Source organism: Verticillium nonalfalfae, assembly GCF_003724135.2.
Source record: "Verticillium nonalfalfae strain VnAa140/NRRL 66861 chromosome Unknown scaffold_8, whole genome shotgun sequence".
Taxonomy (NCBI): domain Eukaryota; kingdom Fungi; phylum Ascomycota; class Sordariomycetes; order Glomerellales; family Plectosphaerellaceae; genus Verticillium; species Verticillium nonalfalfae.
In genome coordinates, this window is record NW_021167233.1 from 74,522 (window position 1) to 97,096 (window position 22,575).

The 22,575-nt window shown below is 55.0% G+C and overlaps 8 protein-coding genes across 8 annotated transcripts; 3 read left to right on the plus strand and 5 right to left on the minus strand.

Annotated features, from left to right (window-relative positions):
* Positions 1-1,873: 1,873 nt before the first annotated feature.
* D7B24_008634 (uncharacterized protein) lies at positions 1,874-3,667 on the minus strand (the record flags this gene model as incomplete). The annotated part of the gene is made up of 2 exons (XM_028642720.1): positions 1,874-3,405; positions 3,472-3,667. The coding sequence occupies 2 exons, from the start codon at positions 3,665-3,667 to the stop codon at positions 1,874-1,876; spliced, it is 1,728 nt and encodes a 575-aa protein (XP_028498411.1).
* Positions 3,668-5,326: 1,659 nt separating this feature from the next.
* D7B24_008635 (uncharacterized protein) lies at positions 5,327-6,759 on the minus strand (the record flags this gene model as incomplete). The annotated part of the gene is made up of 2 exons (XM_028642721.1): positions 5,327-5,919; positions 5,976-6,759. The coding sequence occupies 2 exons, from the start codon at positions 6,757-6,759 to the stop codon at positions 5,327-5,329; spliced, it is 1,377 nt and encodes a 458-aa protein (XP_028498412.1).
* Positions 6,760-9,780: 3,021 nt separating this feature from the next.
* On the plus strand, positions 9,781-10,654 carry D7B24_008636 (uncharacterized protein; the record flags this gene model as incomplete). The annotated part of the gene is made up of 2 exons (XM_028642722.1): positions 9,781-10,040; positions 10,153-10,654. The coding sequence occupies 2 exons, from the start codon at positions 9,781-9,783 to the stop codon at positions 10,652-10,654; spliced, it is 762 nt and encodes a 253-aa protein (XP_028498413.1).
* A 371-nt stretch (positions 10,655-11,025) lies between these two features.
* D7B24_008637 (uncharacterized protein) lies at positions 11,026-11,229 on the minus strand (the record flags this gene model as incomplete). The annotated part of the gene is made up of 1 exon (XM_028642723.1): positions 11,026-11,229. The coding sequence occupies one exon, from the start codon at positions 11,227-11,229 to the stop codon at positions 11,026-11,028; it is 204 nt and encodes a 67-aa protein (XP_028498414.1).
* An 845-nt stretch (positions 11,230-12,074) lies between these two features.
* Positions 12,075-12,589, plus strand: D7B24_008638 (uncharacterized protein; the record flags this gene model as incomplete). The annotated part of the gene is made up of 2 exons (XM_028642724.1): positions 12,075-12,305; positions 12,482-12,589. The coding sequence occupies 2 exons, from the start codon at positions 12,075-12,077 to the stop codon at positions 12,587-12,589; spliced, it is 339 nt and encodes a 112-aa protein (XP_028498415.1).
* Positions 12,590-13,127: 538 nt separating this feature from the next.
* Positions 13,128-15,108, minus strand: D7B24_008639 (uncharacterized protein; the record flags this gene model as incomplete). Its single annotated transcript, XM_028642725.1, has 3 exons — positions 13,128-13,297; positions 13,358-14,316; positions 14,375-15,108. The coding sequence occupies 3 exons, from the start codon at positions 15,106-15,108 to the stop codon at positions 13,128-13,130; spliced, it is 1,863 nt and encodes a 620-aa protein (XP_028498416.1).
* Positions 15,109-16,096: 988 nt separating this feature from the next.
* On the minus strand, positions 16,097-18,850 carry D7B24_008640 (uncharacterized protein; the record flags this gene model as incomplete). The annotated part of the gene is made up of 1 exon (XM_028642726.1): positions 16,097-18,850. The coding sequence occupies one exon, from the start codon at positions 18,848-18,850 to the stop codon at positions 16,097-16,099; it is 2,754 nt and encodes a 917-aa protein (XP_028498417.1).
* An 835-nt stretch (positions 18,851-19,685) lies between these two features.
* Positions 19,686-20,384, plus strand: D7B24_008641 (uncharacterized protein; the record flags this gene model as incomplete). Its single annotated transcript, XM_028642727.1, has 3 exons — positions 19,686-19,789; positions 19,914-20,296; positions 20,374-20,384. The coding sequence occupies 3 exons, from the start codon at positions 19,686-19,688 to the stop codon at positions 20,382-20,384; spliced, it is 498 nt and encodes a 165-aa protein (XP_028498418.1).
* Positions 20,385-22,575: the final 2,191 nt, after the last annotated feature.

Here is a 22,575-nt window from a genome sequence, read left to right on the forward strand (position 1 = left end):
ATGGCTTTCCCGCGTCGAGCACTGGCCGGGCAGCGGATACATCTGCCGGCAGAAGGCAGGTCCAAGGCAAGACGTTATGGTGCATGCTTCAAGTTCATTTTGGGTATTCTAAGCCCTTCCTATCGAAGTTTCGATTGTCCGAAAGGTTATAGACATACACCTGTAAACAACTTCGACCGGCTTCTGCGGACTAACACTATCCGACATGTCGACTTCACAGTTTGGAGAAATCGACAAGAGCAACTACTCCATGGAGAAATTTGCATAGCGGACAGCTCTTTCGGTTTGATAAGTCTCTGAATCTCAGCCAGTTCTTTCAATGGGCAGGGTGGAATCGCCAAATATGGCACGTTGGTACATGTGAACAAGGCAGTGTCACGACAAGGAGGCCTTGCCACTTGAGTGCCTGAATAAAGTGCTATCATCATCTTCACAATATGGTTTGAATCCTCACCAAATTCCAGGTATCATCAGCTCAGATTGGTAGGTGGCATTGACGTGGAAATGGCAGGGCCAACAGCTAAGAGATAACCGTATATAAGTAGGCAAGGTTCATGTACGCCCGCTTGCTCCAGAACCAGCTCGAACGCTCACGGCCCTAGCGCACCAACCTTATCATAAGCGGCCAAACTCCGGGACCTTTCGCCGTACTGCGATGCCTGTCCGGTGGTCTTTCACACCCGACCCCGGGCATTGACCTCAATGAGTTTTCCCGCCCTTCGATGCTGCATAAATTGCACATGCTTTCGGTTGGCATAGACCACTGGAAACCAAGGCTTAACTGCCAAGCCAATAGCCTGCCTTGCGAGCCCAGAAGGTTGGCCAACCGGATGGTCGTTCTGTGCGGATCGGAAGTCTCCGTCGCTTGTATGCTTGACCTCGAGAAGACGGCAACAATCTCACGCAAGACATATGATTGAGGCATCCGCATGACCTGCCTTCCCGTACGAGCATTGTCATGTTGGCTTCATCCTCGCTTCTACGGTATCGTGACAATGTACAATAGCATTCTCATGTTCTGGATCGTCAAACTTTCCAACTGTATACAGCCACCTGCCCGAATCATCATCATGCAACAACAGAGCACCGCCTTCCGACTCTCGTAAGTATGTCTGCCGATCCGACTTTGACGATGTGAGTAAGGGATTTCACAGCGCCAAATAAACGCTAAGATTGATTTGTAGCAGACGAGGCTGCAAAGTCGAGATACTGCTGGTCAATCCAGTACTCTAATGGGCTGTTTCTTGTTATAGGGAGCCATGATGTGGACATGAAACCGTCGAATTCGTCGGTAAGAAGTATTGCACTCACTTATATACCACGGCGAAGGGGTTTTGAGGCAGCCGTCAGCGAACTTTCAGCAGCAAGAACTTGAGGATGGTCCAATGAAGGTAGCTATGAAGTCTAAAGGAGATTCGCGGCCACAGTATGGGTTGGCCGCGTTGAATAGATAAGTTCAGACTGGGAATACTTTAGCTATAGGATCAAAATGTCTCATGTGTGAGAGCCCCTCATCTTAGCATTCCCAAAAACAGGAACCCAGCAGCAGAGACAGGTATTGAAGCTATGGTCAATACAATGATATAGATGAGGGAGGATGTATTCCCTTTTTTCTCACTCCAGGCTTATGCGGACAAGGAACCGCCAGCAGGAGATTCACTTCATTCAAGCTCGAGATTGCTGATGGCAAGCCTCAGAAGGTTCTCAGCGGCTTTTTCTATGATCATGTCTCATGACATTTACAGTCTGACAAGGGGAACAGTCGCCGTGTTTGATGTTAGCTGCAGTAGCCAATCACTGCCGATGTCATCAGACCAAACACGGACTTAATGCAGCACCGACGCAGGGAACAAAACCTCAAATGTCCATAAATCTATCGTTGACTTTTGATCAACCGGACGTAGCCTATGTAGGCAACTCCCACGAAGCTCCCCGTGACCAAAAGGCCGAGAACCGTCAAGTCCCAATTCCTTGCTTTCCATACCGACATTCTAGAGTCCGCCGTCTGCAGATGCATTGGCCTTCTCCGCCTCTCCATCCTGAGTTTATCACCCTCGACCGCTGGCAACTTGCTGAACATGTTATCGAACATAACCTCCTCGATCAAATCCGCACCGTATTCCTTCTTCCTCGACGAAACACGCGCAATATGCTTCATGCGTTTTATATCACGTGAGAATACACCGCCTTCATCCGTCAATATGATCCGTACCTTTTGAAGCACCTCTTCGCCAGTGAAAGCCGCTTTGTCGAGGTACATGCCAATGCCTGCCTCCTGTACGCGAAGTCCGTTGAGAAGCTGGTCAAAGAAGAAGCCCAGAACTAGCATTGGCGTGCCGTGATATGCGGCTTCGTTGACGCTGCTTCCACCGCCATGCGTCATGAAGAGGATCGTTTCAGGTCGGTCCAAGATGGCTCGCTGGGGCGCAAAAGTCGTGAAGAGCCATGCGCGGTTCTTGTTGTCAAGAAGCTCGCCCAAACGGACGTTGCTGCCTTTAGCAATACGATGAGCTCGGTTGAAAAGAGCGCGCTGCGCGTCTTTTGCGACCCAGATGATGCCGTCGATGAGGCCTTCTTCGAGCAAAGACGAAAGCGCAAGGACGAGACGTTGTAGATACTCAGGAGGCACCAGAACATGAGTGCCGAAAGAAATGAAAACTACGCGATGGTGTGACGCAAAGAGGGCCTCCAGGTTGTCATCCAGAGAGGGATACTCGTCAGCGAGAATGGGCCCTACAGCCGCCATCAGCGGCGGCAAGTCTTTTGGTGTTTCCAGCCCCCAGAACGAGTTGACCAAGATGAGGTAGTTCGGCTTGTTTATCGTGAAAAGCGAGTACGTGACACCAGCTGCCCGTCGCATATTACGGATGAACCAAAAGTACGGAATCAATGCCGAGATGGTCCGCAGGGGACGGAAGGCTGCACGTATACGCGTCCATAGCGATGCATACTCGCTGCTTAAGGCATCGATTTGTAGCCCTGGCACCCCGGGGATGTACGGGGCGCCGACCATGCCGTATGGCATCTGGGGCCAAAGAGTCGCGACGGGGATGCCGAACTGGTGCTGAATGTCTCGCACGGCGTCGACAAAGAAATCGGCTACAATCATGTCTGGTCTCGAAATTTGAATCACCTCTTTCAGCGACCTATAGTCAGATGCCCAGAACGCGTCGACGGTGAATTTCGGCAGAAAATAGTCTCGATAATCTCGTCTGGCGTCTGTTTGTTGCATATGGAGATAGTGGGCGGCTTCTTTTTCCGTAGTCATGGGATCGCCCATGGTGTGCGTCCGAGAGATGAAAGAGTAGTTTGGCGAGTTCACCCACTTTTCTTGTCCCCGATGAGTTGCAAATTCGACTCGATGGCCTCTCCTGGCCAATATGCGGCCCAGCTCCAATACGGGTGCTGTGAGTCAGTCAGAAGGGTTTGAATGGCGGTTGAGCGGTACTGCTTTGAGGCGTGAGAACCAACCTGCATGTGTCAGGCCTCCAGTGCCAGACACCATAAGTACCTTCGCTGAAGAATCATGTTGTCCAGATAGAACCTCTGTAGAAGCTTTTGGCAAGTCGCTATCTTCGGGGGAGTGGCCATGGATGTTTTCCTTGCCTGACACAGCTGGGAAGCCGATTCGGCTGCCCAGCTCAACATCGCGCAAGTCCAAGGACATCTCGCAGTCTCGCTGCTGGCGTTTGCCCTGGTCTGACAAGAAGTAAGATTTATGTGGGAATCGGCTGCTGTTGCGTGGTTCAGTCAACGATGTTGGAACAATCGCGCAGTTGGTGATAGGAACAGCGACCAAATGCTAATCAACCAGCTGGATTCTCGGCACACAATCTGCGCGAGCTCATCATGAAACGATGGCTTTGATGGATGCTGCTCAGAAGATGGTGTCTTCAAACGAATTTCGCGTCGCGGCCAGTGATGAGTTGGCGCATCATCTTGAATACCACTTTTCCCAGCTTTGCATCCTCGGCATCGCCTGATTGTTGTCGAAGAACGAAGTCATGATGGCATGATTCACCATCTCGGAACACCGGCTCCAAGGAGGAATGGGTGAGGTGGTCTGTGCTGAGTGGCCGCCCTTTTTCAGTTCTGCCGCCTCCATTGCCATACACACAGTAAACATGTTCATCTCGTACCCGCAACCCATCAGATCAGTTCGATTCACTTCCCCGGGGCATTTTTTACGGTACAAGATCTTGGTGGTGTCATTCACCTGGTGTCAGGAGGCTTGTGCGCCCAGTGCCTCCCATAGCTAGGTTCCGGCACCCTCATGCCCTGTAGAATAGCTACAGAACACACACCTTTCTTCCGCACTTTAACCCATACAACACAAGGCGTTCAATGGCCTAACAGTCAGGCGATCAGAGCGGCACACATGATGCAACCAGCATGCCAGACGTGGCTCGTGTGGACACTTGGGTTGCCGGATTAGAAGCATTGGGTCATTTGGAACAGTGTGTCCAGCAGCAGAGGCTAATGCTGGCCACCTTGTCGATGGAGTCTGGGTACTTGCGGTGATGGAGGGAAAGCGGGCCCGGTTCTGGTACAGATAGACTGCTCAGTCTACAAGCTTTTTTTCATGCCACGAGCTTACCAAGGGTAGTATTACTTGATCGCAGGTTGATATCCGGAGATGTTCTGCAGTATCTTCACGTTTGCCTGTATCTGTAGGCTTCTCGTTCCGTCCATTTTCGCATCCAGTATTCGGGCGCTCATTCTGGTAGCGCACGCTGTCCCGACACATAAGCACAGCTACTGCAATGACACGAGCAAATCTCGCTTACATGCGCCAGATTGCGGGATTGTCTTGCATTCATGAGTTCCGTATGTATGGCCTGTTATTCGCAACATAGCACCAAATAGTATACATCAAGAGTGAAAAGTGTTGAAAACGAAGGTATATTGAGCAATTTTACTTCGACGGCTTTGGATGTTTTTCCTCTTTCATTGATCTTTGACTTCCCAATTTGCAGCTCCTGCCATGTTGTCTAGTCAATCTGGCTGGGACTGTGAAGCCGCCATTGATTTCTCACAGCCCGCGACGCCAAAGCGTCGGCATAAGGCAGCCAGCCCATGCTCTGCTCGCCATGTCAAGCAGAAGGCCGCGCGTATCACATTTTCTCGCAGTATATCATGAAATCGTGTCATTGCTCAAAGGCAGTTCTAATGCTGAATGCAAACAGCCAGATCTAAAACCCATGACCGTCTACCCGTCAACGTTCGCCATCGCTAGACCCCCCATTATATGTGTATGATTCGTTTAATATTGAAAGTACCCCGTGTAAACTCCGGCAGTCATCATAATGCATCGTCAAGAAGCATCTCAGATCTTCTCGACCCAGGCGTCACCCTGCTTCTTCTCATCCAGGGCACCCTCCTCGCCCTTCTCGACCTGCTCGACAGTGGTGCTGGGGGCAGACTTGGGCGCGAGGATGTTCATGCCCTTGCGGACCCAGTGGATGCACGCATAGCCGAGGACGAAGATGAGGCCGATCATGGGCACGACGTAGCTGATCCTGGTGCCCTTGGCGTCGGCAATGGCGCCCTGGATGGGAGGGAAGACGGCGCCGCCGGAGACGCCCATGACGAGGATGCCGGCGCCGCGGCGGGTGTGGTGGCCGAGACCCTCGGTGCCGAGGGTGAAGATGGTGGGGTACATGGGGGCGAGGAAGAAGAAGATGGCGATGAGGGCGCCGACGGCGCCGCCGCCCTTGCCAACGCTGACGTAGGCTGTCAGAGCTGAGGCCGCGACGGCGTAGACGACGAGGATGAAGTCGGAGCTCAGGAAGGTGGCGATGCCCGTGGCGACGAAGCGGCCAACGGTGAAGGTGATGAGGGCGTAGCTGAGCATGGTGCTGCCCTTGGAGGTCGTGAAACCGCCGTTCTCGTGAGCGTAGTTAATAAAGAAGGTAGCGACTACATCGGCGTTAGTTGAGCTTCGAGGGAAGTGTAGAGAGCTCTGGGAGACTTACTGGTAACCTGGGCACCGACGTAGCAGAGCTGGGCGAAGAAGGCGGCCCACATGTTGTACTGCTTCCAGATGGAGCCCTTGACCTGTCCATCAGAAGACTCCTCAATGGTAGCCTCGGAGATCTCAGGCAGCTTGGCGAAGAAGAACATGATGGCGACCGCGACACCAGCGCAGGCGACGGCGAGGTACACGAACTGAACATTGGTAAGGCTGTTCTGGTTGGCGCCGGAGAAGAAGAACTTGGAGGCGATGAGGGGACCGATGAAGGAGGCGACACCATTCCAGGACTGGCAGAACTGGAGGCGGGCCGAAGCGGACTCGGGCTTGCCAATGACAACGGCGTACGAGTTGGCGGCCGTCTCGAGGGTAGCGAGACCGCAGGCGATGACGAGGATGCAGGCACAGAAGCCGCCAAAGGCAGCACGGCCGTTCTCAGGCTTGGCGGTAGCGACGACGGGCCAGAAGAGAATGGCGCCTAGAGAGTAGAGGCCGAGACCCATGAGGATGGTCTGCTTGTAACCGCGGCGCTTGAGGCACTCGGCGGCAATGGGAGAGAAGAGAAGGTAACCGCCGCCAAAGTACATGACCTGGAGGCCGGTGGACTCGAGGCGGGTAATGCCGAGGACGGTCTGGAAGTGCTTGTTGAGGACATCGAGAAGGCCGTAGGAGAAGCCCCAGAGGAAGAAGAGAGAGATGATGAGGGAGAGAGGGAAGATGAGGGCGCGACCAGTGAGGTAGCCGCCAGCCAACTGAGGCGCGGCCGAGGGGATACCGCCGCCAGCCATGGTGGTGATGTGTGTGTAAGGGAGGTGAGTGGAGAGAGTTTGTGAGAAGGTTGAGCTGAGGAAGAGGAAGCTCGAGACTCAGGCAGTGAAGCTGATGATTGTGTTGAGGATGAGGATAATGAAAGACCTTCTGGAGTTGGCACCACAATGATCTTATATCTCGACGACAATGACTTGAGCTTGACTGACATGGCCCATCTCTGGGGTATGGTTCAAGCTTTGCTCCAGCTCCCCCCCTTTGCCCCCCAATCACCCCCAATCACCCACCCCCATCTGGAGAAAAAACGACTAAAGCGGTTGCATCACACTAGCTTCGTCCCAGCCAAAACGCAGAGCACCGGGGACTCCATGGGATGCAATGGAGTCTGGCCCCAGGACGGACTCGCCCCAGGGGCCCCAAGCCGGATTGGGTTTGGCAGGCCAAGGGGCAGCTGGAGCTGGAGAAGGGGGGTCAGAACTCTGAACTGGCGAGAGAAATCGCGCCCCACCTATCGATGAACGACTATTCAAAAACCATATGGCCACCGTCGCGGGCTTTGTACCGGCACTAGACCCAAAGTAGCCTACCCGGGTTCACAGCGTCCTCAGAGTTCAGCGTGGTCGTGTACTGGTGGGTGGGAAGGTTTCCCCCCCCCCTGCGCGCACGCCGCAACCTTCGCTCATTCATACGGCCAACCGGCATGATCATGGGCCCCAAGTGGGACGCACTGCAATCCGGCACCGCGTGTGTGGGGGAGTGGAAACGTTTGGCGCTTGTGGTCCGGTCAGGCCCGTCGAGAGACTTTCCGGCCAATGGACATGGCAGAATGTAGCCAAGATTGCCAAGTATGCAAGTGCCGGCGGACGCTACGCCAGTCAAGGAAATGCTATGGAAGCATTAGCTAGCAACGCTAGAAGACTTCCCCCTGCTAGCTGTGTCTAGTGCCGTAGGTCTCGCCGAGAGAGCTCCTTGAGGCTGAGGAATGGCAGTCGAGCGATGCCCTCGACGAGACGCCGGTCAAGGTGGAAATGCCGCACTCGAGATATCATTGAGAGACGTGACTGGCTGAGTGCGACATGAACGGTCAAGGAATGACGCTACCATGTGGTCCCTGGCGATCTCGTCCAAGGTACCAGCCCTGTCATCGACGCCCGCTGAGACCGATGTCGCCATGTTGAGGCCTGTTGGGTGCTGAGACGTTGACGACCTCACCTCCAGTTCTGCTCCGCGGGGTGAAATCGGAGACACGTGTGGATGCACAGAGAGTCAGGACGTGGAGCGATAGCCTCTGTATGATGTGATGCGCGTGGGATGATCTCGCTTGCGTGCGAAGGGAGAGGGGCGTGAAGAAGAAGAAGAAGAAGAAAAAAACTTGTTTCGTTGGCCATCTTCAACCACCTCAACGCATAGAGATCGATCAGAATCACAGCTCTTGCTACGGGAGTGCTGTGAAAGCCGCAAAACCACGCCCGCCATGCTTGCTGTGAATGTGGCGTTTTAACCCACCACCAGGTCTGAACAGCCAGGCCTTGACTATATTCCCCAACCTGTCTTAGCTCAACAGGCGAGGCCTCGAGCCTGTCGGCGCCGCCAGCCCACTCGCTACATTGCTTGGAGGAGAGGGGAGCTATCGAGAGCTCACAGCTTGCAATGCGGCTCTGGAACGAGCAGAAAAACCACCACATCCTTGTGGCAGGTCTCGTTGAGGAAATGCACCCACCCATCTGGACCTGGCCATGGTTAGTGCAGCGTTGATCATCGGGCCGTTACTGAGCTGGATGTCCCTGGCGCCAGAGCTTGAGCCGCGCCATGGTGGCCCGCGACTCCACGCCAATGCTACCGTGGCTGTTGTAGTCGATGGAGCCATCGAACCGAGCGACGCGCTTGCCTGGATGGGGATGAAGATGAGAGCCTGATGCCGGCATCGCCTAGGCCATGGCGTCGTCCTAGGCCTACGGCCCTAGACCCTAGGCTCTTGTCCTCACAACGAGGGGAAGCTTAGTTGTGGCGGCATCAACTAAGGTTCGTTTTCGTGGTCTCCATGTGTTCGTAGCGTGGGGGAGAACCTGGAGAGTATGGAGTGCGTGCACCACATGGTCACAGTCTTGACTGAACACCCAAAGGGAGATGAGAAGTGAGGGGATTGGCCATGCTGGAACGTGTCCGCCTGAGGTGCTGCGGGGGAGGGGAAATGGGGAGACATGGTCTGGCCGGACAAGGGCATGAAAGTTTGAATTCTGCAAATCTGCAGCTCATTAGCATGGTGCCTACGCGTCGGGTCGACCATCAAACTGAGTCGTGTTGTTGCGGAGCCTTGGAGACAATGTGCCACATGGTGACGACAGCGAATGGAAGCCAACCTCGTCAATGTTGGTCGACATCTCGTGATCAGCCTGCAATGCCTGAGGCCTAGTCAATCTTCTCGTCAGGTCAGTCTGTTTTCGATGATTTGCAAAGTCGTATTGAGCTGACGTGAGGTGCTGCTGACCCACACCATTTACATGTACGCAAGATCACGAGGCATTGTTGACGACTTGGCCGTTCCTCTCGTTGAACTCAAATCTGCCCCGCCTCGTATGCCTCCTGTATTCTTTGTCTCCACAGAGATTCAGGTGAGAAAATTCCCCAGGGTTGTAATGGCCTTTCGTCGGCACTGCGGTTCGGCAGGCCGACAACGCTGGTTCCGGGTCGCTGTTAGGCAGATGACGATATTTCATAAACAATTGCAGCGCTGGGGAAATCATCAATTGGCGACCTGCGAACGAAGGAATCGGATTTCCGCTGATACTAGGCATCGACGTGCCGCGCATTACAAAAAAGCTGTGCTGATGGATTTAATGCGGAATGAGCTGTGCGACTGGACTTACGCATCACTAACTCCGACTGCCGTTTTCAGTGATGCGGCTGCGACAAATAAAACCACCGTCAGCGACTGACTTGCTGGCTCAGGAAACGTCGTGAGCAAGTAGAAAGGGAAATAGCGAGAACCGCCAAGCATTTCATCAAAAAAAAAAACGCAACCGCAATCGCCAACAAGCATCATGCACCTCATCCTCACAGGGGCGACAGGCCTCGTCGGATCCGGCGTTCTGGACGCCATGATTAAGATGAAGGACGTGACCAAGATTTCCATCCTCGCGCGCCGCCCAGTTGCCATGGCTGAAAATGCCAAGGATCCCCGCATCGACGTGATCATCCACAAAGACTTCAACAGCTACAGCCCAGAGGTCCTCGACAAGTTGCGGGGCGCCAAAGGCGTCGTCTGGGCCCTGGGCATCAGCCAGAACCTCGTTAGCAAAGAGTGAGTTTGTGGCCTCGGCCATGCAACATTGCCCCGGCCCTGAATCCCTCCCTCCGTTCTCCCTCCCCCTGTACCGTCGAGTCATGGTCTGACGGCCCTGGGGGCGTCGCAGAGACTATGTCAAGATCACCAAAGACTACACCCTCGCCGCCGCCGAAGCCTTTGCGCCCCTCGCTTCCGCCGACGAGCCGTTTCGCTTCGTTTACGTCTCCGGCGAGGGCGCCACGCATTCGCCCGGCCGCTTCACGCCCATATTTGGACGCGTCAAGGGCGAGACGGAGATGGCCCTGTCAGAGATGCGCGACACGCGCCCAGGCTTCCTGACCGAGTCGGTGCGCCCGGCGGGCGTGGATGCGGGGCACCACGCCGCCATCAAGCCGTACATACCGAATCCGGGGCTCATGTACAATGCAATGTGGGTGCTTTTCGCGCCCGTCATGCTCGTGGCCAAGTCGTTCCACTCGCCGACGGAGCCGTTGGGGCAGTTCCTCACGGGCATGGCGATGGGCAAGTATGATGGTCCGTTGGCGGCTGGCGGGCAGGGTGTCCAAACGTTGAGCGGGGGCTCGAGGGTCGTTTCGAACGTCGGGTTCCGCCGGTTGTTTGGGCTGTGAAATGGCGACAGTATCAGAGGGCATGTCATATTCTAGTGTGGTGTACGATGAGTGTAGGATCAGCCACTCGGCAAGTGCGAAGACTTTCGCAGTAAGAAGCAAGAAGCCCGCTACATTGAGGTGACAGCATAATCATTCTTGGTAGGAAACCAGACCATTACTCGAGGCATAAACTTTGTCAATAGTCTGGGTATACTTTCACAGGGATATTGGTGAAATTACTTGGCTAGATGCATCTCAAGACTCATCTCCACATTGCACTCCGTGTCACCATCAAGCCACTGACCTGATTCGGCCGACGCCAAACAGTCCGCCGTACGCGCCTGGGTCATCGGTCCCTATGTCAGACCCTGTCTCGCTGCCGAAGTCTTTCACTGCTGCTTCTTCACCTTCTGCTCTCCTGTCGGCCCATAGATCTTCTCCTTCACGACGCCTCCCACCTTGATCAGGATCAGGATGATGGCAATGACAGTGGCCGACTCCATAAACCTCAGCAGCAAGCTCGAGATGACCTTGAGGATTCGAAAGAAGGCCAGTTCCCAAGCGGCGAATTCCTGTTCGGCTTTTTCAGGCATCTTGGATGAGGGGGTGCCAAGACGATGACGACGCTGAATACGGAGGACGAGATGAGAGGCTCAAAGCTGTTGCTCAGCTGAAAGATTCTGCGACACGATCAGTAAGGAATCCAGTCTCAAGTTGATCGAATGACCCACAAGTGATAGAACAGCAGTCGAAGAATTTCATGAGAGAATGGTAATCTGAGGGAGCATGGCCAACCTCGTTGGTCGTGTGACGGCTTTGTTTTGCAGGATCCTCCGAGCGGGTCAATTTTTAGGAATGGCTGGCCAATGATGCAGCTAAGATGGTGCCCAGAGAATGCCCTTCTTGGCATGATAATCTTTGGCGCGGTTGAAACGTACGGACTCAAAGCTGCTCAAGTTGGTCGTGTGCTTGTGTCGAAAGTGCCTAGAAAAAACGACCTTGCGGATGGGCTCAAAGGGTCGCCCGAGAGGGCCGCATCTTCAAGCCGGGACACGGAACCGGGTCTAGATCCCAATTGCCCTATCCGAGGCCGATTTTCATTCGGGGTGATGCCGGACCTCCCATTCAAGCCACGGAACCCAACGTCTACATCTCTGAACGAGCAGAAATGCTGATTGATCCTTTCAAGATAAAGACGTAGCCTGACACTACCATTTCATTCTATGATTATGGGTGACGCACTTTTCAGCATGATGTCAATGCAGCTCTAGTATGAGCATACACGTCACGACCGGATCAGTTGGATTCGGTTCCAAATCCATTCAATGTGATTTCTTCACGTCAACTCCCCCGAATTCGGAAGCCTACCTCTGGCAAACATCAAAGAGCCTTCCCAGAAAGCTGGCTAATTCAATCCTTCACATATTAGTACATCGGTATGCCTTCTGAGCAGCGTCCCCTCGACATCACCTGCCCTCTCATCACTGGCGGCGCAGGCGGAATCGGCAAAGCCCTCGCCACATTCTTCCTCTCCCAAGACCAAAAACTCATCATTGCCAGCCGCACCGAGTCCAACCTCAAGGCAGCGTGCGACAAATCGGGGCGACGGCCGACTTATACCCTGGATACGAGCGACACGTCCTCCATCCCCTCCATCGCGAAACGTCTCGTTTCCCCTACCCAGAGCTCGACTGCATCATCAAGAACGCCGGCGTGCAACGCCCCCTGAATATCGCACCCTCGGTATCGGCGCAGGCCGATTTCTTCGCCAAGGCGGACCAGGAGATTGACATAAATATCCGCGGGCCGATGCGCCTGGCGCTGGCTCTACCTTCGTACTTGTAGTCGAAGCCCGCGGCAGCAGTCATCAACGTCAGCAGCGTGCTCGGTTTCATATCCCTCTCGGCCATCAACCCCCTCTCCAGCGGCACCAAGGCGTGGCTGCACTTTTAGTCAATGAACCTGCGCACGCAGCTGCGACAGGCATGATCAAGCGTCCGGGTCGTTGAGATTGCGCCGCCCACGGTGGAGACGGACTTGCACCGTGAAAGGGAAAATCCGGATGACAAATAAAGGGCTACGACCCTGGCGCAATGCGCATTGCTGAGTTTGTGGAAGTGGTGGCGGCGAAGCTGGAAACGGGCCACGAGATGATTGTGACGGGCTCGTCGGGAAGTGGCATGCTGAGTTTCTAGCAAAGTACCAGCAAAGTACAGGAGATGACAAGTGAAGGGAACTAACTGGGAGATGGTCCAAAAAAGTGATGCTGTGGTTGGCAAATGTGGAGGAATGAGAAACAAAGCTCGTACACATGGGGTGGGCATGTCACTCGGTACGCAACTGTCCAGGCATTAGGATAACAAGAGGTAGAGAGTAAGCCAATTCGAAAAAGGAACAAAATCTAGTTTTACGTATTTGACCCAGTCTAGACATTATACGCTACTAATAGAATAGAATAATTATCAGTGCTGCTGAAGAGGCTGAATATCATCTACCTCGCAGCCCTGGCAATGCTGTTCGCCCGGCTTGCCGAGGGTGTTCCTCTGGGCGTACCGCGAGGAGTGACACGGCTCTCGCCAAAGAACCGGTTCTGCTGGCTGTACCGCCTGGTGCCCATCTCAGGCCGAGCTCCGGAAACCTCTTCATGCGTGGCCACGGAACCTTGTGAATGTTAGCAAAGCGCAAGAAAAAAAGATAATGGCAAACAGGGGGCAGACTCACTTCGCCTCCTCTCAGGCGGACGGTACACGCTCAACCTGCGCTGATGCGTGCCTTCATCATCGCGTTGCTCGGCCAGTTTCTGCGCAAACGGCGACCGCTTTCGCAGCGTGGGACCCTTCCAGTAGATGACATAGACAGCGAGTACCAGCAGAAGTGCGATGCAGAAGAGAATGGTGCTGGCGTATTCTAGATTGCGCCCGGACGACGCGCCAATGTTGGTGAAGAAGGGTGTCGCAGGCACGGTCAGGACACCGGCGAGGAAGTCACGCGCCCATCCGTTGCCGCCCGTCGCTGAGGCAGAGTACGGTCCGTAGGCGCAGATCATGTAATCAATAGTGGCCATGTAAATGGCATAATTCGCAATGCCGACGATGGCGGCGAAGATCATGGAGCCGATCCAGTGAATTGGTGGGCCTTGGATCGTCCACGCGAAGCCGATGAGGCCGATTGGAAGGCAAGGGGCGGTGTACAGGAGGAACCACAGACGGGACTCGTACTGCGCGCGCTCATCATTGGGGTTCTCGCGGCGTTCCTTGATGTTTCGTTTGATGGCGGGGATGAAGAGCAGCCAGGCGACGACATAGCCGATGCCGATTGGAATAAACGCCAGACCGATGGCTACGGTGCTAAAGTGCCACTGATCGTATACCAACGCAAAGGACTGGATGAACATGAAAATCAGGGCGTCTGAGAAACCCGACAGAAGTGAAAGGACGAGAACGATTGGTTCCGTAAGAAACATCTTGAAAGGACGAGTCCAGGTGATGAGAATCTCCTTGGCAGAAAAGCGCTCGCGGAAGGGGACAAGCTCATCGGGGCCCCAAATGTTGGGCGTTCCGTTCTTTCTGCGCTTCTTGGCGATGCGATTCATCATGATGGTCGTGCGTGTCTCGGGAACGGTGAAGAAGTGAACAGCTTGGACGAAGCCGCCGAGGATGAGTTGGATCCAGATGGACCACCTGGAATGTTCCCGTCAGTCGTCTGTTCACTGGCAACGAGTTTGCAAATCCCACTCACCTCCAGTGGAGATACTCCTCGGTGAAGCCGCCAACGATGGGGCCCAGTACGGAACCGCCTACGGATGAAAAGACCACATACGCAACAGCGTATTGCTGCGTATCAGATTCCCACATGTCGGCAATCATGCCCAGCGTGACCGAGCCGCCAGCAGACGAAAGACCGCCGAGCGCCCTGCCGACCATGACGGTGGCAAAGTTTGGCGCCAGCGCAACAGGAAGCTGCCAAATGTTCACGAGGAACAGAGAGAGCTGCAAGACAGGCCAGCGGCCAAACTCCTCGGACCACGGCGCCCACAGCTCGCACCCGAACGCGTACATCACGAGGAAGATCATGGCGCCGCACCGTGCCGCCTGCGCGCTGACGTTGAACTCCTCCGAGATGCCGGGGATGGCGTTCGAGTACAGCGATGTGTTGAAGTTCATCGAGACCTGCACCCAGAAGATGACGGTGAGGATGTACCACTTCTTCCAGTTGGGGAAGCTGTAGCCCAGCTCTTCGTAGCAGTCGTCCTCGGTGATTTCGTACTTGTCGTTCGTCCCCAGCTTCTCGAGGTTGCCGTTGCGGCCCCCCGCGCCGGCGGTGCCGGCCTGGTCATTATCGCTTGTGCTGTGGCTATTTCGCTCGTCTGGCTTCTCCGAGACTGCGCCGTCTGCATTTTGTGTAAACGCGCGGTCGAGACTGGCTTGCGGTATGACCTCTGGGGGTTCCTCTGTGAAGTGTGTTCTTGTCATGGTGGGAGCAACACCTTGCGAGGCTGTCGACTAGGGGGGAGGGACTGCAGACAACGCTTTGATAGAGGGTATCAGACTATTTCAAAGGAAAATGGGGCTCCTGGGGAAGTAAAGACAAACATTGAGGGGGAGCAATACGCGGCGCGGAACGAAGAGCATATAAAGAGGGACGTGACGATCTCCCAGCTCGGCGCCGACTGAATTTACATCATTGTGCTTCCGTTTACAAAGCTATCTTCTCGGATTGCCCATAGTCAGCACGATTGCCATGAGCCGCATCCACACTGACATCACGATGTGTTGGAGACCCCGGATGATCCAGTATGTGATGTGGGATTTTTTTTGTGTCAGACTAAGGCCTTGCCGTTGTAGCCGGAGCTCCATCTACGCTACTACGAACGAGCCGCTGCGTCACCGGCGACACCATATGCAGAGCTCATCGCTCGATCTGGAAACTTGCCTTGACAGACTATCTACGGCTTCCCGGTGGCGGCCACAACGTGAAAGCCCCCAGGATCCTCGTCACGAAGCACAACAGCCTGTTTGTACTCAAATCTTGGCTCTGCGATATCCTGCTTCAGCGCTTTGCACGACTGGAATGTCGAACACATAAGACATCAATGGCAGATTGGTCGGGCCTCTCCAAGGAACATCTACCCGAACGGCAGTCGGCAGATGATCGGCAGCCAAGTGATGTCACCCGAGGCTCACACGCTGTTGCCGTGGCGAGCTTATTCGCGGCCGCGTCTGGAAGCGGATCTAGCCCTACCTAGCGGCGAGCGAACCCGGCTGGATCGGCTTGCCGGGCGCGAGACACCTTGGCGAAGGCTTGACCTCAGGTCCACGTAGGGCCGAACGCTTCCGCATTCAGTTGATGAACACTTCTCATAAGCCCGTTCGGGCCACAACTTGAGCTCATTGGCTTCGCAGGGCCATTCAACGTGTTTCCGTCGTGATGCACTGATTGAACCAATGCACGACCGCACAATCATGGCTCCTGCTCAGTAATGTTGTTCAGCCTGGGTTGCAATTGAGCAAGGTTTGACTGGCCCTGTTCGTCGGTATATGCGCGCAAAGCATGTCGCCGCATAAGTCGCCTCGGTGCGCGCCGGCCGGTGAAGAGCTCAAATTGCGCAAAGCCCTGTTCCGGCAGGAGGTCGAGGCCATCCATTGTAACCCAGCCCTTGTGAGAAAGTTTGCGAACCTGGTCGAGAATGGGCGTGTCGAGTGTTTTGTACCCAAGATCGACGAGGACACCGCCTGTAGGGCTTTCCAGCCAGGCGGATGGTGCCACGAAATTGGGTGCTGGCACATCGCCGATACTGTGCGTCGGGATGCAGGAAACTATGAGAGTTGGCGACCGGAATTCTGCTGGCCATGGCTCGTCGAGCTTTCCAAGGACGTGGAAACGTGTTTCGATTTCCGAGCTGGCGCTCAAAAATGGCAGGTCGCGCCGAGAGAGGAGTTGTGTGTAATGGCTGACCATCTTCTCCGCATTGGCAATTGTACGATTCCAGACCACGATGTTCCTCACACCAAGCTGCAGCATGGAGTAGATGGCCGCTCTTGCCATACCGCCAGCACCAATGATGAGGCCACAGCTGGTCGGACGCACCGCGTTCGCCGGGGACAGTCCACGGCGAAGACAGGCCCGGATGCCGACCCAATCAGTGTTGTCTCCATACAATGCCCGGACGGGACCGGCGCGGTTGCGACAATTGAACAATTTCTCGTCCTCGGGAATCGTGCCGTCTGGATTCAGTCGTCGGACAGGGATTAGTGTATTGACCGCACCGATAGCCCGCGCGTGACGGCTAAGAGAATGCGTCAAGGTGATGATTTCGACCTTGAAGGGCAGGCCGACTGAGGCACCGGCAAAGGACGGGTCCTCGATCAGGTCTTTCAATCCCCGAAGTGTCGGCGTGGAGTAAGGGCGGTAATCGTGGGGGATCCCAAGAGCCTGCAAGGCCGCGTTGTGCATGGCTGGGGAAAGACTGTAGTCAACCTTGGCACCGACAACATAAAGTTTCATGGGATCGAACAAGAATGATCCATACAATGCCTGAGTCGCCTGCTGCGCAGTGATAAGAGGCTGGCCCAGATCATCGGGTGCACCACCATTGTTTAGTCGAGGCTCCGAAACAACACTTGTGAGGACGTGGTTCATGCAGGCTGAGTGTCGTCCCCGTGGCCCTGAGTTGTACGCGACTAAAGGCATGTGGCGACCATCCAAAGCCTCAACCTGTCCCTTGAACCGATCGACGTCGAAATTGTCCTTGATGGTCGTCACTGGCTTGATGAGACGAACGACATCACAGCCTTGGCTTCGGGCACGGTGGTAATGTGAGAGCCAGACAGGATCATGCCATGTCGGGCCGTTGACCGCAGCACAGGTAAAGTGTGCCATGATCTTGGATTTCCTCTTCAAGGCGACGACATGAGACATTTCATAGTCGCCCAGCCTCAGATCGACGGTAAGATATTCGGGTACGAGTCGCAGACCGTGGAAGAGGTATTCCATGTAAACTGTTTCAAGGGACGAGCTGTCGAGCGTGGTTGCTGGCAGAACGACGTGATAGATGATGGGGATGACGGTGCTTCTTCGTATGTAGCCGATTACTCTTGAAATGTCATTGGCTTTCTCCGAGTCGAGCGTTGGTGCCTGTCCCGTCTTGCTCACCGCCAAAGCAATGTCGTCTACCACAACTTCAATGGCATCAGCTCCGGTCTCTAGATCCTCAATATCGACCTCGTCACGAAGTAATCGCGAGAGAGGCACGGAGAGGGCATAAGTGAAGCGTCGATCCTCGGTGGGAATGGAGGCCAGAGGAAACGCAGACTCGATGAACGGGATGGAACCGGTCGGCATGACGAGTGAGAGGAATTTGAGAAAATGGCGCTCGGCACGCTTCAAAGTCAGGTATGGCGCTGGTGGCTTTTGGTTCGAGGGGACGCTGCCCCTGGGTGAGTGCGTCTTGGACGCCTCGACTGGTGACTCGGATACGTTGAAGAACTCGAGGTTACTACAGCTGCGGAAGATGGCGCTGCTGGCGTTCAGTAGATTGCGCGTCTTGTCGTCGTCGTCAATCTTGAGATGTTCCTGAATGGCTTTCGCGTCCCGGAGAATGTGGACTACTGGATGCGTCCTGGCGAAATCACGAAGGAGGCTTTGCACAGCACGCTCCATCCATGAGCAGACGATGAGACAGCCTTTGGCGTGTTGGGTCAGGACCTCGCGAAGGATTTGGGCCTGGCGACGGTGACATTCAACGGGTCCATGTTCTCTCTTGTAAGCCAGACTGGTCGAGCCGGTGGCTTGTTGAAATGCCTTTTCGCAGTCGAGGGCTCTCCTCTTCATGGCCGTCGATGCAATAATGGCCAGCGTCGACTTGCCAGAGCCTCGAATGCCAGTCAGGACGACAGAGACATCGGCGGGAAAGGCAGGTGGCTCGCTAGGTCGGTGGAGAATGGGACCAGGCGTTGAGTCTCGGGATATATCTCGTGATATGTCTCGCGATATGCTGGTCGCTGAAAAAGCAGAGTCAGCAATGGAAGACGACGTCGAGGACGACGATGTCGCGAAAGGTATCCTACAATGACCTCCATTGTGTCGCTCTGGTGCAGATCGGGTTCCGATACCATCCGACTCGTAGCCGTTGACTCGAGTGATCTTGCGATGCAATCCGTGTTCGCCATCCAGCTCAACGGCTGATAGTGGCCTCTTGATGCCTGCGATGGTCATGGCGAACGCAGAAGAGGCACGCACAATGTCGAGGGTCGAAGACCAGCTATGTGGGAGGCATGAAGGCACGGATGCATCGAGTCGCGCGCGTCGGCCAAAGCTGATGGAGGTCGTGGTCGGTACTCGAGGAGTGGAATCGTGGGGAGTGTCAAGGTCGGGGTAAGGGTGGGTGGCCTGACTTGGCGGGACGGTGGGTGTTTGGCGAAGGCGGCAGAGCGGATCGAGGGTCGTGATGCCTGGTGGTGGGACAAGCCGTGGCGGGGGATGCCTTTCCTCTCGCCGCCTCGACTGCCGACCTTCCAGGCCGAGAGGCTCCCTGCACCCAGCCTGAAGAAGGTTTATCCGGGAGGGGCCAAGCTAGCAGGATACCTCGGGACGCAGCAAGATTGATGCGCCAGCGGAGGTACCGAGGCTGCCCCCCCCTGAAGGCCCTGTATTTTGCTCACTGTAGCATGCTGCAGCCAGCGATCCCAGCACTGAAACTTCCCCAGAATCATCCCCCGCTCTCCACCACAATCGCGCCTCCCCGCAACGTGGTGTCGGCCGGCCAGGGATTTCCAGCTTCTCCTCACCAGATCGACGAGTCGCAACCGCTGCATTGCCAATTCCTTGCCGACGTCACACTACCTTCACAGCAGCACATGCCATCATCATCGTATCCCAAACATCAAGCACGAGCGACATGATCCCTCGATCATGATCATTGCATGGTACGAAAGGTCACGAGAGAAGCCAGCTACCCGTATGCTTCGCGTCACCTAGTTGTCCCCAATCCGGGCAGCGCGTGTAGAAAGAGGACGACGGCCCCGAGGCACGCCAATCCGCCCCGAGAAGCATGCCTCCCAAGCGAAAGACCAATGATGTCGAAACCAATCCGACGTCAACCTCTGGCCCAGTGAAGAGGCAGAGAGTATCACGGGCCTGCGATCAGTGCAGAAGGTGAGCCTTGAACAGCTGCCAGGCCAGTCGCCGGCTCCTCAGTTTGGGGTAAAACGCCATACATGGGGGGCTCAACATGATGCGCCTGGATCCTACGTCGAACGAACATCCGGCTGACAAACAGCAGCGCGCGAGAGAAGTGCGACGGCATCCAACCGCAGTGCTTCGCCTGCGTCTCGCTCAACCGGGAGTGCACCTACAACGTCGCACCCAAGAAGCGAGGCGTCCAGACTGGCCTCATCCGCACCCTCGAGTCGGCTCTCGTCTGGGTTTTCGAGCAGTTCCCCGGCACTGAGGCTGCCTTGAATGACTTGCTGGCCCAGGAATCCGGCCCAGAGTCCCTCCTCATTGGTAAGGAGAGCGAGGCCGGTAGCCGTCTTCATCGACGATGGAGAAAGTCCAAAACATGCAAGGAGATTGATCGACTCTTGTCCGGCAGAGATGGCTCGAGCCCCAGGATAGAAGGATCCGAGGAGGATGAGTCCAGCACAGAAGCAGATCAGCTGGGTCAGTCTTCTGGAAAGGGACGCAGTGTGCCATCTACCAATGATACTACGGCGAACCCGGCAAATCGAAGCTACAAGCTGCCCAATAATCATTCTCGACTCCTCGATATTTACCTGGCTTATACCCATTCCTGGTTGCCTATTGTCGACAGGAGCCGGCTGCTCAATCTCGTGGCTGCGCAACACTCGGACGAGATTCGAGATGCAGAGCTATGGAGCGCTCTCGCAGTTGCTGCATACCAAGATCCAAGTCATACGACAAACCCGTCGGTCATATATTCCACAGCAAGAAGCTTGCTTCCATTAATAGGCGATTCGCAAGCAAGTCTTCCCAAGGGACGCACATCAAGCATGACGAGCCAACGACACGGCAAAGAGTTAGCTGTCGATGGCGAAGACCAGGCAGCTGAGGAGCTTGTGGTTTTACAATATGCAAATGCATTCCTTCTTCTCTCCTTGGTCGATTTCGGCCAGGACAAGCCGTCCAATGCTTCTCTCTACATTGGTCTCGCAGTCAGGACCGCCATGGGACTTGGAGACTTGGCTGCATCTGCGACTCCGCAAAGCAACCACTTGCAAAGCAGAACAGTTGGGGCTTGTTTCTTACTGGATACGATTGTATCCGTGCGTATGGGCCATACATCACATCTGACACCAGCTTCACTTGATAGTCTGACCCCAATATCTGAAGAGGGGCCAGAGGAGTGGGATCCATGGGCTCCTGAGCCAGGTTTTGGCTCCGAGGTCAGCATCGGCTCCGGTGATTCTTTGCAGTCTGTTCAGTCTCTGAGCTCTTTCAACCAGCTTTGCCGGTTCGCTCGTGTTCTGGGAAAGGGATTCGCAGGGTCACATACCCCCCGCTCGGCAGAACTGGCTGCAGCATTGGATCAACGCTTCTCTTTCTGTAATTCTATTTTGGGAGGATCGACCCCTTTTCTCCCAACAGCCTTTCTTCTACAAGCCACCTTTTTAGGTGCCACCTTGGCATTAAATCCAGATGCTCGCGTCTCTTTAGTTTGGACACTTTTGGAGGCGGTAGAAAACGCATGGCATCACCTCGGACCTGGGACATCGCCTTTACTCATCACCTTTATGGGTATGGCAAACCGACGTACGAAAGGTCTGGGAGGAGAAGACAAGGACAGATGGGACTCCCTTATGACCAGACTGAAGGCAACGTGGCAGCGGGCGACCGAACCCTCGCAGGCATCTTCTGTAGCGCCACCAGCACCAAACCTGGATGTGTACCAAAGTCACTCGCCAGCGCATCGGCACAGTCTGCCCATGGCTACACTGTCGCAACAAAATCAGGAAGCTCAACATCCGCAGCAGCAATATCACGCCTTGCTTACACCTTCGGAACATTATCCGACATCTACAACCAGTTTCTTGGGTGGAGGGACGGCAGCAAGTCCTTCTACTTCGCGCTCGATCCCATTCACGCCCGGCAGCAACCACATACCGGGGTTCTCTGCTGGTATGATGAGCCCGATGCTTCAGATGCCCCATTACATGCTTCTACCAGGGCACGACTCGATGATTGACCACGATGCCATCCTCGATGAGCTAGCTGCAATAGACTGTACAGATAGTATGGACGCAGACCCCCAATTCATGGCGAACTTGGGGTTCGCGCCGGGGTCGGATTTCACAGACATGCGTGGAGAATTTGGAGCGTTATGAATCTTAAGCGGAATTTCAATCTTACCTGATCCCATGGCCCGAGATCTGTTACGGCACATGTGAGCCAATACGGCAGTTGTTTCTATTTTTTTCATTTCCTGCTGCATGCCCCCGGAATTCGGAACTTTCTATTCCCATGGATCTGGACACATGCCAGGGGACAATCAGCCAAGGCTAATAACCTATGGTTGAAGACATATCCATGGAGAGGTCCTCTATTGCCTCGGTCATGTGACCCCAGGACCAGGAAGCCGTCTAGAGAGACTCGACCCGTGTGGGACAATTCATTCAGCGAGCAAAGGTCAAACACAAAGACGGGAGGCGAGGCGGCTGAAAGTTCTGACGGCTCCATCCATCTTGATCGAGTCATTTTAGTGGCTACGCTATCGCCTGAAACGGGAAACCCGTCGTGCATTATCGAGTCAAGCCACGCTGGATGAATGTTCATCCACGTCAGCAAGGATGCTGCCGGGCGACGTCACATGGAACTGCCGGGATCCAGAACAACCTGGCGCCCCCCGGCATAGGGACCAATCTTGGATGGCTGGGCGGATGCTGATCGAGGTAGGTGAGCCCTGGGCAACTTCAATCCGATCC